The following is a 14429-nucleotide window of genomic DNA, read 5'->3' as shown; positions in this document are numbered from 1 at the left end:
CCGCAGCAAACACGACTACCTACAGTGCACTAACGCCTATTAGATGAACGGGCCGTGCCTTGGCTTAGAGTTTAACGTTTTTGAGTTGCGTTTCTTATGTTATTCCAAGTTATAATTATTTGTTAAAATAATAATTATTTTAACTTTAAATTACCGTTAATTTTGGAATAATGGTTAAACAATATTTCCGTATTAATACTTCTCAAGTATTTAACTCCGTACCTTCCCTCCCGAGGGTGAGGGTATTTTATACATATACTTTCGTATTTCCCGTATTCGTATTCTCAAACTAATATATTTCCAAGTCTCACTTTAGAAAATATATATAACTTATTTGTCAAAAATAATGTATTCAAAGAAAATATATATTTTTCCCAAAAATCATACATCTTCTAAATATCCAAGAAAATATATTTTTACTTTCCAAAAATAATATATTTTCCCCTTGTTGAAAATATGTTGTAACTTGGTAATATTTACAAAAATCGTATTTTCACTTCTTGTACCCAAAATAATATTTACCAAAAATATATGTAATGGTATTTTTCGGAATATTTTGTAAGTTACGTTTTATCGTTCGGTTTCACAATATCAAGTGTGTAACTTGTGTATTTATTCCATGATATTCTTGGTATCATTTTGGATTTGTGAATTCTTGGTATTTGTTAAGTTATATTATTTTACCCTAAAATAATATAACTATTCTACAAGGTATACAAATATTCACAGAAGTGTCTTTAATATAAAATATATATATTTAACCACTTTTATTTACAAAAACCAACCTCCAATACTTGTATTTTTGTAACAAAACTTATGGCAAAGTTTTTATTGAAAACCATAGCTAAAATACACTAGTAAATATTTGCTAGAAAATATTTCTAAGTGTTTGTATTTTTAGAAAATTCTGCCATAGTTTCCTTTGAAAATGGAGGTGTCCATGCTATTTAGCATATCATTTTCTTTTCAAAATCAACACACAATGATCAACAATCAACCCTAAACAATATTATACTTACCAAGTGTAAAAAGAAAAAACTATACAACTTTCATAACAACATGAACTTGATCTTTTCACAAAAACTTGTAGTAACTTGGTAGCGTTTATAGTGGACTTAGTTACCCTCTAAAGTGTGTTTATCCCTTTAAAAATCTCATTCTTAAAGAAACTAGGTGGTTACAACTTGTAATCACATTTTACAAAAATGTTTATTTATAACATTTTCTTGTTCTTCTAGTATCTCTACACTTGTTTTTCCACTAAAATAGTGTAAGTTTAAGTTTAAGTAAAAGCCATGATCTTTCAAAAATCATATTTTGAACTTGGTTTTCTTGGGAAATCATTCATAAATCTTGAATCTATAAGTTTACTAGCCTACTTTGTTTATTATTTTTCAAGAAACCCTTTCCTTTATCAAGTTCATGTTTTTACAAGAAGATGATCATCCTATGTTGTTACATAATCATCCTCCCACTTGCTAGATTATGTGTTTAATCACAATCTAGCAAGTTCCATATGATGATCAACATCACAATCTCTAGTAAACACAATCAAACATCATACATACACTAAACAACCTTATTTCAACATGATTTCATCATTTTAAGCTTTTTGTTCAAGATTCATGTATATGTCTTTTAGTGATCTTGTGATATACAACATGTTACATCTTTTATCCAACTAAAATGGAAGTAAACAAGGGTTATGAGAGATCTTACTACTAGCTCTAAGCTAGGGAAGAAACAAGATGAATATGGAGTGGATAATAGCTTGTGTGAGTGGTCCTTCAAGATCCATGTGCACCGAGCTTCATAAAACACCTTGTTACACCTTGAGATAACCTTGGATTGGTTGGATGATGATCGAAAAATGGTGATGGTGAGGGGGTTGGGGTCGGCCGAGAATAGGAGGGAGAGAGTATGAGAGTGTTGTGGTGTTTGTGAAGATGAAGATGCTTATGGATTCTTATAACTACATTAGAGCTTTTATCCCTTGGGTTTTATATTGGACAAGTACACTACATGATCTTATCATATCTAAACAAGATCAATCAAGAGATTTAGTGAATCATGCAAGATTTTGGGAGGTGGGGCCATACTTGTGGCCGATTACAACAAGGGGGGGAGGGGGTTAAATGTAAGTTGTAATGATAAGTAGGTAATTAATTAGGGTGTTAAGTGTAAAGTCTAGTGTTTTATGTGTATCTTGCATTATGTAGTATGTCAGGGTGTTCGGGAACCATAACTAGCTCAGAAAAAGTAAAACAATGCTTCTAGCAATATTTTGGTGTTCCAGGTAATGTCTGGTTGTTCGGTTAGATACCGGTTCGTTAAAGTGTCAAGTGATTCCATTTAGTGTTTATTAAGTACCCTTTTGTGACACTTTTAATTCCCGACACTTAGGAAAGCATACAGGACCATTTTGTCATATTTTTGCATGTTACTAGCATGTTAAAATGCTGATTTTTGCTGATTATTGCAGAATTCTGCACTTTGAGTGGGTTTTAGGCACTTCCCGGCACTTAAACTATCACCTAGTGACGCATTTTTATGGTCCTTACTTCCCTACACTCCATACTAGTGTAGTACCTTGTCTCTGGCCCTTACGGGGTCTCAAAACACTATCTGTCTATGTACTGACATTGTCAGCATGTTTCTGAGTTATCCGCTAACTGTGCTTACTGTGCTTTGTGCATCGTTTATGTCACTAATGTCTGTATATGATAAATGGTGTGACAGTATGAAATGTGATGCACATGTATGTATGATACAGAAATCAGAAAGCAGTTTAAGTCATCAGTTGTAATTAAGCACAGTCATTAAGCACAGTCATTAAGCACTAATCATTATTAATTAAATGTACAGATGCATGTAAATTTGACGGTTGTCACAATGTTGAGCGTCGCTAGTTTTACCCATATTCTGACCCTCATCCATTAAAACATCAAATGGATTTTGGGTTTTGACACTAGATGAAGGAACCGATGTAGTAGACCCACCATGGGGCTTGGATCCAACCGGGTGATATTCAAATATCTGCTTCTGTTTATTTACAGGAAACCCTGCTTTCCTAGCCACTCTCTTGCGATCCACATCCATAAAACCCTCATTCTCTACAACCAGCGGTTTCACTTGCTGTCGAGTATTGTTCCCCTCTTGCTTTTTCTGAGTCTTGGCTGGCCCTGCAGGAGCCCTCCTAATCTGCCTCGGGCATGTATCATCTGAATGGCCATATACTTTACAATGAGCACACCTAAGAGGACTCCATTCATATTCCACCCTCATTTTCTCTTTGATAAAACCTTCACTCTCAAGCTCTGGAACCGCTATAACTATCTCATCCTTAAAATTTGTAACAGCAGAAACTTGTATAAGAGCTCGAGCATATCTGCTCCTGCCCCAAGTATTCATGCACATTGACGTAGTGTACGAGTCCAAGAGCTTCGGCTTACCAATAGCCGTAGCAATCATACTCAATCCATCCTCCGTATACGCAGCAATCGGAACATCATGTATTTTGACCCACACTTGCAACTTGTTTACTTCATTCTTTTCTAGTTTTGAAGTTTGGAGACCAAATATTAAGAAATATAGGCTGAGCTCGGATAATCCAAGGACCTTCTTTAAGAACATTCATCATTCTAGCTTCATCAGCAAACTTAAAGAAGAAAAACCCATTAGCATTCATCATGGATTTTTGCAATCCAAACTTCTTCCAATTATTCCTCACAAAATAATCCACAACTGGGTATGCAACTCGGTCCCCTAAGAAGTATCCATACAGAGTATTTGCTAACTTGTCTTGAACTGCTCTGACATAATCACGAGGAAGCACCACATCGCAACCTTCATGCATAACAGGAGTTGCAAGAGTTCTGAAATTTAACTTGACTGACTTGGTTGCAAAACCGAATCTGCATAAGACATAGGTTTTGAATTGTTACCCCCATCACATCGTTTACCCTGAGATCCCTCACAAGCTTCCAATTTTTCCAAAACCCTAGTTTCTAGCCGCACCTTCTCCACAGGAACAGGAACAATGTTCTTTAAGAGTTCATCAACGACGTTTATTTTCCTGGGTTCAGATTGAGCCGTCTGAACAATTCCCCGACGCGGTAACCAGGTATTACCCTCAACATCAATCACACGGTTAGCAAAACCCTCAAAGGAGAATGAGGGTTTGCCGCAATCATCTTGAGGCGACACCCCAGCTTTTATACGTTCATCCATTCTGGACAATTCAACTCTCTCCTATTCGCAAGAAACAACCAACCATGCAGCAAAAATACCAAGACAACAACGATCGCAAAAAACAGAAACGAAATAAAACCCTAATCTAGCTTAACCCTAACCCATGAATCTTGCACAATCATATAGAGACGTCGGTGATTTAAGGTTTCAAAAACTGCAAATCTATACAATCTGTTCGAAACACAGAATCAAGGCGGCGATTGAAAACAAAAACAGAAACCCTAGTTTTAGAACGGTCACTACTGTTAACAGAATTCGTACTAGAGATTGGAAGGATCAAACGCTAATACAGACCTGTTAATCAGAAGATTTACGAAAAAAACTAGGGTTGCATGAGGAACAAAAAATCGCCCAGGCTAGAGAGAGAGAATTAGGGTTTTTTTAGTCTACGCTACTTTAACGCGTCATTTGCGCAAAAGCGCATTCGAATTTGGGCTTCTTGGCTATGTATTACTTAATTGGGCTTTTAAGCTAGTTGAGATACTTGATATGCTGGACCTGTTACTTAAATTGTTTTCATTATATTGGTTTCAGTTGGATAAATACAAAATCATATGGTCCAATTGGGTATAAATGGTATGGATCGGATCATCAATATGGATCTGATGTTCTAAAAACCTAAACAAAACCGACGTAGCTTTGAGGATACATACTGGTCGGAAAAAAATGGAGGAGGGTTACAAGATCTCAAACTAAACTTCGACAAACCTCTTGGTCTAATTCGATTCACAAATAGTTTGATCTCCAAGAAAGTGTATTTCGATGCTGCAAGTTTCTATTCGAGGAATTCGGTGACTTAATTTGTGGGTATTATTATAATTCTACAGATTTTGAAGACCATTATGTACCTTACCAAATGATTGTATAAAGTGGGAGTTTGGTAAGCAAAAAGGAATCGGAAACCTAATTTGAAGTCTGGTGGTATCGGCGGAAAGAAGCAACTTTTATACTCCTCCGACGGTACCTCTTTTATCTGTCACAATATACATACTCCTTTTCTTGGCAACTGGGCTGGGCTAGTGAAATGTCTATATTCAAATTCAATTCAATGATGCCATTTTAGGCCATATCATCTTCGCATAGCATACTTTAACCACATTTTTTTAAGAGTAAATTACAAGTTTTGTCCTTTATGTTTGTATTAAATTGCAGACGGTGTCATTTTTCTTTAAATTTGATGAGTTTTATCTTTAACGTTTCAAAATCATGCACGTTATGCTATTTGAGGCACCCAATTAAATTTTTTGGTTAAATACAGTCATATGCAAAACACATCAGGGTGTTCTTGTATTTTCACCTCTCCAAAAACTATTGTGTAACACAACTTAGGGCATGTTTGGCTAAGCTTTTTGAAACAACTTATTGACTTATTGGCTTTTTGAAAAGTCATAAGCTCTAAAATGGTGTTTGGCAATGAGGGTGTATGTGAGAGGGAAAAGTGACTTTTCCAAAAAGTCATTTGATACTGACTTTTCAAAAAGCCAATAAGTCAATAAGCTGTTTTCAAAAAGCTTAGCCAAACATGCCCTTAATAAAACAAGGAATGGGATCAAATACAAACACTTATTTTTGTAAGAACAGTAAGAAGCAACACATAATTGACAAGTGTCCCTTAATAAAAAATTAGTTTAGGGGTAATTTAGACCTTTTGACCATATTTATTTATAACTAATTAAAAATAACTATTAAAAAATCCCTAAATCCATGCAAGTTTAATTCAAATCAAACTTTGAATTTTTTAACATATTCATGATCTAGTAACTCTCCATGATCAAACCAACTTGCAGGAACCACCACAAAAAATATAATCAACACAACACTATATAATTAGCATAACATCCTTAATCGTTCTCCATTATCAGCATATCGTCCTTAATCATTCTCCATTATCAACATAAATGACATTAGCACAACATCCTCAATTGTTCTCCTTTATCAGCACATCAGATGTGCTGATTATATCTACTTTTGGTGTTTGTTTGTATTATATTGAAATTAACACATAATCAGCACATCGTCCTCAATCCTTCTCCATTATCAACATAAACGACATTAGCGCAACATCCTCAATCGTTCTCCATTATCAGCACATCAGATGTGCTAATTATATCTACTTTTAGTGTTTGTTTGTATTATATTGTAATTAACACATAATCAACACATTATCAGCATAATTATAAAACAACTTTTGGTAACTTTTTTTAAAGTCACTTTTATAAATAAAAAAAGGTATAGCAATATGGTACTCATATTAAAGATAAAAAAATACTTGATTTTATGGTATATTTTTTAAAAAAAAATAATGAAGTATATAAAAGTTATTTTAGTTTAAAAAACCTTGGTGGAATTTGTATTTAGTTGAAAATGGTCAAATGACTAGCAATTTTACGAAATTACCCCTAACTAGTTAGTACTAATTTTTAATTATAAGGGTTTTATTTATAATTAACCCCAACCCTTGATTTAAACTATCAATGATTTAGATCTATTCTTATGGTTCTTACAGTTAGCACTGTTTGTACAGGATCTCAACCCAATAAAACAAAATAAAAAGTAAAAAGATATTTAAGGGGGTGTTTGGGGTTCCTTATTTTTCTGACTTTTGACTTATTGGTGGGTAAAAGGACTTATTTTAGTGTTTGGATTTTCTGTTGTTGTGAGACAAGAAGTCAAGAAGTAAGAAATTCTTACTTATTTTGAGGGAAAAGGACTTTTAATAAGTCAGAAATAAGTTAAGCCAAACATGCCCTAATAAAACAAAACTCAGCACTCACTCTTTATCTCTCTCTATCTCACCTGCTGCCACCTCCAACCCCCATCTGCCGCCGACCACCACCACTCGCCACTCACCTGCAACCGCCCCTAAAACCGCGCCACCTGGGTAACGCATTAAATTCAGGAGCATTTTATCGAAACTTCAAAAGGATTGATTTGTGTAGCTATCTTCGGGGATCAAGACAAACCAGCTTTGATTACATATCCTGATATTGCTTTAAATTGTAAGTGAATTAGATCCTCCTTGTACAACTTTAATCAAAGTGCTAATATTGTTTATTCAAACTGTTAATTAAAAGCAACGCCTGCCGCCATCTCTCTCTCTCTCTCACACCTGCCGACACCTCTCACTCTTATCTCTAGGGCGGCGGGGATGTGGCAGAGGGTTTTATGGTGGTGGTTGAGTTACGGAACCAAGCAGTTGGTTGGTCGTCTGAGGTTTAGAGGGCCTGTGGTGTAGGTTCTTGCAGGTTTCAGGTGGGCTAGGGTTACGGGCGGGTTGAGGGATGTGGCAGAGGGTGGTGGAAAGGCGGTGGTGGGTAGGTGTTGGTGGCTGCAGATGTACGGTGGAGGTGGTGGCGGGTGTTTGTTTACGGTTGGGATGTGTGGGGTGGGTGGTGCTATGGTGGGGGGCTGGTGGTAAAGGGGTGGGTGGTGGTGGTTTGACAGGTTAGGTTAGCTTAGAGATTGAGATAGAAAGAGAGTTGAGAGAGAGAGAGAGAGAGATAGAAGGTTATTTAAAAGATAAGTAGTTGATGGGTTAACTTCAGGAAGAAAGTTGTTCTTGATTGCACCTGGAGCTTTTTTTTTCTGAAAGGAAAATTTCATTCAAACACAACGCCACAAGCGGACCTCAAAACGGGGACCTCCGGGCCAAACGAGGGTAATTACACCAACCATTCCAATCAATACCTTTCAATCTAGATCTATGCCGAAGCCAAAAGAACGACATGGACTTGATAGTATGCATAGTTTCAATAGCTCTCCGAGACTTACCATTAAAAACTCTAGCGTTCCGTTCGTTCCAAATAGCATGCCTTTTTTTCTTTATTCACCGGTTACTTAAAAAAGTTTTCTTCTGTTTACAGGTAGCTGCTATTCCCAACGTAATGGATTGGGCTTTTGTGAATAGAAACTGGGAAAAGTGGGCATCTAACAGTGTTGCTTCTGCCGCTGGTATGTATGTATGTATGCAATCACAATTCCTATGCAATGCTTTTATGTAAAAATTGTGTTTTTTACAGGTCAGTCATTGAAGGCTGCTCTTCTAATTAACTATGATCCAACTGGACCTTCTCGTCTACTCTCTACTATGTAAGCTTCTCAAACATCTATATTTTTCTCAAACCAACCACAATCTCCGGTCCCCTAGTGTTATATTTAAGGTGAACTTGAAGCTTTGCATGGGTTACTAAGAGGCTGTGTTTGTTTATATATGATTATCCATTAATATATATGAACTACCCAGTTCTTCAACTGCTGGATTTTTAATTTCCCTAGTTTTTCTAACTTATTTATTACACATTATCCTGAAAAAAAAAACTTATCATGATTTAATAAAGTTTGTTCAATGCTGCTAGTCTGTATACAATTTTTTCTACATACCGTATGTTACCGTTTATTTTTGAATGGCACATACTGTATGTTACCTATCGCTTACAAAAGGAGCCCGTTTAGTTTTCATGTTAACCATTGCAAAAAGATATGTTTCTTTTAATCAAAGTATTAAATACAAACCAAAATCTGAATTATTATTTTTTTTTTTACTTGGGTTCAAGTTTGATTATACTACTATATGGTATAAAAATTCATGGCTTCTTATCAAATAATTTTGAAAAATGACACTACTACCAAAGGTCTGGTAGTCCCATGGTGGACAAAGGAGTAGGATTAGAGGGTGTGTGCGTTGACCGGTAGTTAAAAAGGGTTGAGAAATCAACAGGTGCTTATTTTGCGTTACCTTTCTTTCTATCTTTTATCAGCAAGCAGTGCCTGGCTATGCAAACATTTGAATAATCCATTTTGATGTTTGTAGTGCAGAAGAACAAGGCATAGAAGCAGACCCGATTGAAGTGGGTGAGTTTGTGAATTTTGTCAAACGAGGCAATTACCAGAGTGAAAGCTTCTTTATTCAGTCAAATCAATGTAAGTTTCAGAAGGTTACTACTATTAAAGAGATCGAAACCCTATCTTCATATTTTCTTCGGTCACCTTCGCTTCCCAAGAAGGATTTTCTAGAGGTTGCAGAATGGGCTGGTTGGGATTACCAACTGGTATCCCAGTGTACTGCTACAATAATAGTTGGCCGCTTTGCAAAAACATCATTATCTATCTTTTTGAGTTTTATAAATAGATAATGTGTTATGCATGTTTATAAAACAATATAGTTCTATTATTAATAAATCATTTTAGGAGGAGGTTTTTATGTATACATGTTGGATAACTTTCAATCGGTTTGACCAGTTTTGTTTTTGGAATTCCACCCATTTGAGCAATTAAAGATAAGACATTACCAAATCAACGCACTCCAAGGCGTTTAGACCTCGAAAGCCGAGGCCTGAGGATGTACAAAACAAAAACTACATCTCTCTCATCTCTTATCCGTAATCTCTTCATCCTTTTGACTGTTTTTACATATCAGCCTCCCAAAGGTTACTATTTTTCTAAAATTGCAGATACACAAGCCTAACTTTGACCAACATGTGCCGTCCCCATTTATAAATTCAAGGGCCCATTAATTAGCAAATAAGTCAAAGTTGCAACCTCCAGTTTTTACATATAAAAATTGCTCTTTAAAAAAAAAAAAAATTGATTTCAAAATGTGTTCTTATTGTTTGTTTTTTACATGACTATGATTTCATTCAAATTAAGCTTCTCCATCCACATATAAAACTAAATTGTTCGCCCTGCTAAATATGGACACATAAATTGGTTTTTACCAACTGGTTTTGGTGGCAGATGTTACTACATCAATACACGAAAGTTGGTTTTGTGCAAGGTGCTTGAACACATCAAAGCCTGCTGGTGAAGGTGCTATAGTCTACAAGACGCCATCTTTCCTCATTCTTGCCTTGTAAGAAAACATCTTCGATCAGTTTTTCTAAATGTAGAGGTTGTATACATAAAGAACAGTCAAAATGGCCCATTTATAATAAGGAAACTTGTCAAAATTTCCGCCACTTGTATGGTCACCTTTCTACGCTGATTATTTTCTTTTCTTTGTGCAATGAGCTGCTGCAGATATGACGGCTCCATTGGTGCGGCCTCTCGTGCAATGGCTGCAGTTGATCGTTTTGCATGGCAGTTGGAACGAAGAAATCTATGAGTCACATACTTCTTTTTTTTTTTTTTATTCCGTGTTTTGAGACGGTGTTTAATTATTAATAGTTTGTTAGACTTACATACGCGCTAATTTGAGCCAGGCATTTTATCCTAGATTGGACTCCAACCATGACCGAGGAGATATATAAAACAGGTAATCTGGGAACTGAAACCAGTCCTTGCCTGAAAAAGCCTATCTAGACGGGCTTACAAAGGTCTTATTTTTGGTAGGAAGCCTTGTTAGAAGCCCAGCCCAGAATACCCTGGTCTAAATACGTTGATTTGTTTCAGATGTACAAAAAAGTTAAGTAAAATTGAAGTTAGTTTGCACGGGGTACTTAATTTAAGGCCACGCAATATCCTTTAATTGCTGAACACGCACCACTATTATTTAAATTTGTTTTTTATATACAGATAAATAAATAAAAGCGTAGGGTTAGACTTGTACAAGTCAAAAGTTTCTTCATTTTTACATTTTTTTTTAATCTACTCCACATGGGCAATTTCTCAATGTCATATATTTCTTTATTTTTGTTGGACGAATGCTTCCAATTTCAGGCACCTAAACACTCACAAATGTTTGACCTTTGATTAATCTTCTATCTAAAAAAGTGATGTTGGCAACGAGTTTTTAAGATAAATAATTTTTGACATTGGAATGGGAAAGTACGGAAGATACAAAATTACTTTTGTCTGTTAAAAGCAGTTGGTAACGAGTTTTTAAGATAAATAATTTTTTTAACAAGGTGATCGCACACTTCAAATTAATTAATCATCATTTTGTGAGTGTTACTGCCTTCTAATACGATATAACTTTCTCCTATACACACACACATACCTACCAGGGCCGTTTCAACGTTTTTGGAGACCCTAACCGAACTATGAAGTGGGGGCCCTAATTTCACCCATAAACTCTTCTCCAATCCCGATGGATCCGTCGCCATGGGTGATTACGGTTACTTTTTTATCTACTGATAGCCAATAGCCTAGAAATTGAAAGCAAGCTTTGATGGGAAGTGACAACGATTATTGCGCCTGTATTTTAGGGGCTTGAGGCCGTTGAATAATGATGATTAGATCGATGGTTGTTGTATTGTAATAGTTGGAAATTAATGCGAAATGAGTTTTGAGACTGGATATTTTTTTTGCTAAACAATATTTTACTTTGGCCTCATTCAATGAAAAAACTAGTTTAGTTTTGAAATAAACGTATTTATTTGGGCCTCACACATATACTATATATAAAAACTTTATAAAAACTTGGAGCCCTTATTTTTTGGTGGAGCTAGGCCTGTGTCTAGGTTTGGCAAACCTATGGAGCCGGCCTTGATACCTATAAACACACATCTATTATAAGTTAAAACATAATATATCTTTTTAAATGGCGTACGGTTAGACATCAAATTTAATTTACTACGTAGGAAAAATGGATTCCAGTCCATATTTTACATGAATCTTGTCAATCTTTTTCTATAAACAACCCTTTAAGTAGTAACAAATAATATAATAAAACTTTTAAATAAACACCCACATCATCTTACGTTACTAAATCATGTTCGAATAGCACCCTAAAGTTGTGTTTTAAGGAAATTGTCTTTTACATCTTAGTTTTTTCTCTTATTACGAAAGTCAACAAGAAGATGTAATCCAATTTCCCAAAAGAAGCGTGAGAAAAGCACTTGTTTTAAGTGCATGCATACCTTCCCACCCTTGTCTATATCCCACTTGAAACATGTTCACAACTACAAAATCCAGACCAAACATCCTCCTCAAAAAGACCACACCACCATCACATTTCCAAACCACCCCCATGGCCCTCACCACCCCCAGAACCAAGAGGACCATTTGCTCCATCCAATCTAGCCTTGCCACCACCCTCTTCTGTGTCATCCTCTTCATCATCCCAGCCCTCCTCCTCCTCCTCCACACCCCTCCTACCTCCATATGCAACCCCTTCTCCTCCTCCTCCTCCTCCGCCGCCACCACCACCACGGCTTTCTCTGGCGACCTCCGCTCAGCCGACTTGTCCTGGAACCACCTAAGTTTCTCCTCTAATATCCCTCCACCCGTTGTCCTCAAAATAGCTGTTTTCACCAGAAAGTGGCCAGTGGGGACAACGCCCGGAGGGATGGAGCGCCACGCGTACACATTATACACGGCTTTAGCCCCGCGAGGCCACGAGATCCATATCTTCACTTCACCACCACATGAAGACGTAGGTTTAATCAACACGAAAACTACCAACGCCCCAATTGTGCATTTTCACGAGGACGCCCAGCCTGGTCAGTGGCGGTACAACAAGGCGTGGGAACAATACGAGGAAGAGAACGAGAAACACCCCTTCGACGTGATCCACACTGAGAGCGTGGCCTTACCGCATTATAAAGCTAGAAATATCCCGAATCTTGCTGTCTCATGGCATGGAATCGCGCTAGAGAGCGTTTCATCGAGCATCTATCAAGATCTACTAAGAAGACCCGACGAGCAAATGTCTCAATCTTTTAATAAGAGTCTACAAGTCATGATCCCCAAAGTCCTGAACGAAATTCGCTTCTTTAGAAACTACCAACATCATATCGCGATAAGCGACAGCTGCGGGGAAATGCTTAGAGATGTGTACCAAATCCCTAGTAAACGCGTACACGTGATCATTAATGGGGTAAACGAGAACGATTTTCGTGAAGATCCGGAATCAGGTAAAAAATTTAGATCGAAAATTGGTGTGCCTAAAAATGCAAGTTTACTCCTAGGGGTGGCTGGGAGACTAGTGAAAGATAAAGGGCACCCATTGCTATATGAAGCCTTTGCAAAACTAATTAAAAGCTACAGAAATGTGTATTTGGTTGTGGCTGGGGCAGGACCATGGCAACAAAGGTACATGGAACTAGGGTCCCAAGTCATAGTCTTGGGCTCCATGAACCCGTCGGAGCTTCGTGGGTTCTATAACGGGATAGATATATTTGTGAACCCGACTCTTAGACCGCAAGGGCTTGATTTAACGCTTATGGAAGCCATGATGGCTGGGAAACCCGTGATGGCTTCGCGGTTTCCCAGCATTAAAGGGACCATACTTGTTGATGACGAGTATGGTTTTATGTTTTCGCCGAATGTGGAGTCGTTGGTGGAGGCTTTGGAGTTGGTGGTAGCGGAAGGCCCAAGGAGGCTTGCTCGGAGAGGGAAGGCTTGCCGGAAATTCGCGATCTCCATGTTTACTGCCCGGAAAATGGCGTTAGCTTATGAGAGATTATTTTTATGTATAAAGAACGAAAGCTTTTGTATTTACCCTTAGATATTTATATTATACCATGCATCATCATTGTTCTATAGAGATATGAAATTGAAAATACGGCTTTAGGCTTTTAAAGATCCGATGTTACGGTCTGTATTCATCAACTGAATTTCCCAAGTTTTAATCTAATTCTGGTGGTATTTTTTTTAGGAAAATGTCATAGAAATGTAACAAAATTTGTCACATGTTCCAGTTAAGTTACTAAGTCACTGAAACTTTTTTTTTCTCTCAAGTAACTAAACTTAGCGTTTTAGTACTATGTAATTACTAGCTCATCAAGTTACCATTTATTTTCTTTTATATTTTTATTTTCTATTAATGTTTAATTGAATATTAATTAGGTTAAGTAGATTTTATAAAATTAAAATATATTTAAACCCTCCCAATAGAGATGTATAAAAAAACTGGTTTTAGAACCGAAACCGGGAAAAAAAAACCGAATTCGGTTTTTTTAAACGGTTTTAAAACACTGGTTCCAACCCGAACCGGACCGCAGTCAGAACAGCTTCAGTCCAAAATTGACTAAGGACAGAAGCAAGCTACAAGCATTGCGGTTAGGGTTCTTGATGTTTGAACCCGTTTTTAAAAAACCAGTTTTTTTGGTCAAAACCGGTTAAAAACCAAACCGAACCGGTTGGACCGGTTACTGTTTTGGGTTTATAAAACCAGTTAGTAACCGAAACCGGTTATAAAAAAACCGATTTTTGTTTTTGAAGAAAAAAACCGGTTCGGTTAAAAACCGATTTGTACACCCCACTTCCTGCCAATATTTTAGAACCACAATCACCGAACC

General features: G+C 36.8%; 2 protein-coding genes across 3 annotated transcripts; both read left to right on the top strand.

Moving 5' to 3' along the window:
* The first annotated feature begins 6825 nt into the window (after positions 1-6825).
* Positions 6826-10689, top strand: LOC110868607. Of its 2 annotated transcripts, none has more exons than XM_022117813.2 (6): positions 6826-7250; positions 8115-8202; positions 8271-8340; positions 9062-9171; positions 9985-10099; positions 10267-10689. In XM_022117813.2, exons 2-6 carry the CDS (start codon positions 8136-8138, stop codon positions 10349-10351), a joined length of 447 nt encoding a protein of 148 aa, XP_021973505.1. In that variant the 5' UTR covers positions 6826-7250; positions 8115-8135; the 3' UTR covers positions 10352-10689. The 2 variants fall into 2 exon arrangements, with proteins under 2 accessions (XP_021973505.1, XP_021973506.1); XM_022117814.2 differs by lacking the exon at positions 6826-7250 and adding an exon at positions 7695-7909.
* Positions 10690-12097: 1408 nt separating this feature from the next.
* LOC110868606 lies at positions 12098-13767 on the top strand. The gene has a single exon (XM_022117812.2). It carries the CDS (start codon positions 12158-12160, stop codon positions 13634-13636), a length of 1479 nt encoding a protein of 492 aa, XP_021973504.2. The 5' UTR covers positions 12098-12157; the 3' UTR covers positions 13637-13767.
* The last annotated feature ends 662 nt before the right edge of the window (positions 13768-14429 follow it).

This window comes from Helianthus annuus, chromosome 7 (assembly GCF_002127325.2).
Source record: "Helianthus annuus cultivar XRQ/B chromosome 7, HanXRQr2.0-SUNRISE, whole genome shotgun sequence".
In the NCBI taxonomy this organism is placed as follows: domain Eukaryota; kingdom Viridiplantae; phylum Streptophyta; class Magnoliopsida; order Asterales; family Asteraceae; genus Helianthus; species Helianthus annuus.
This window is presented reverse-complemented; position numbering and strand designations above follow the sequence as displayed.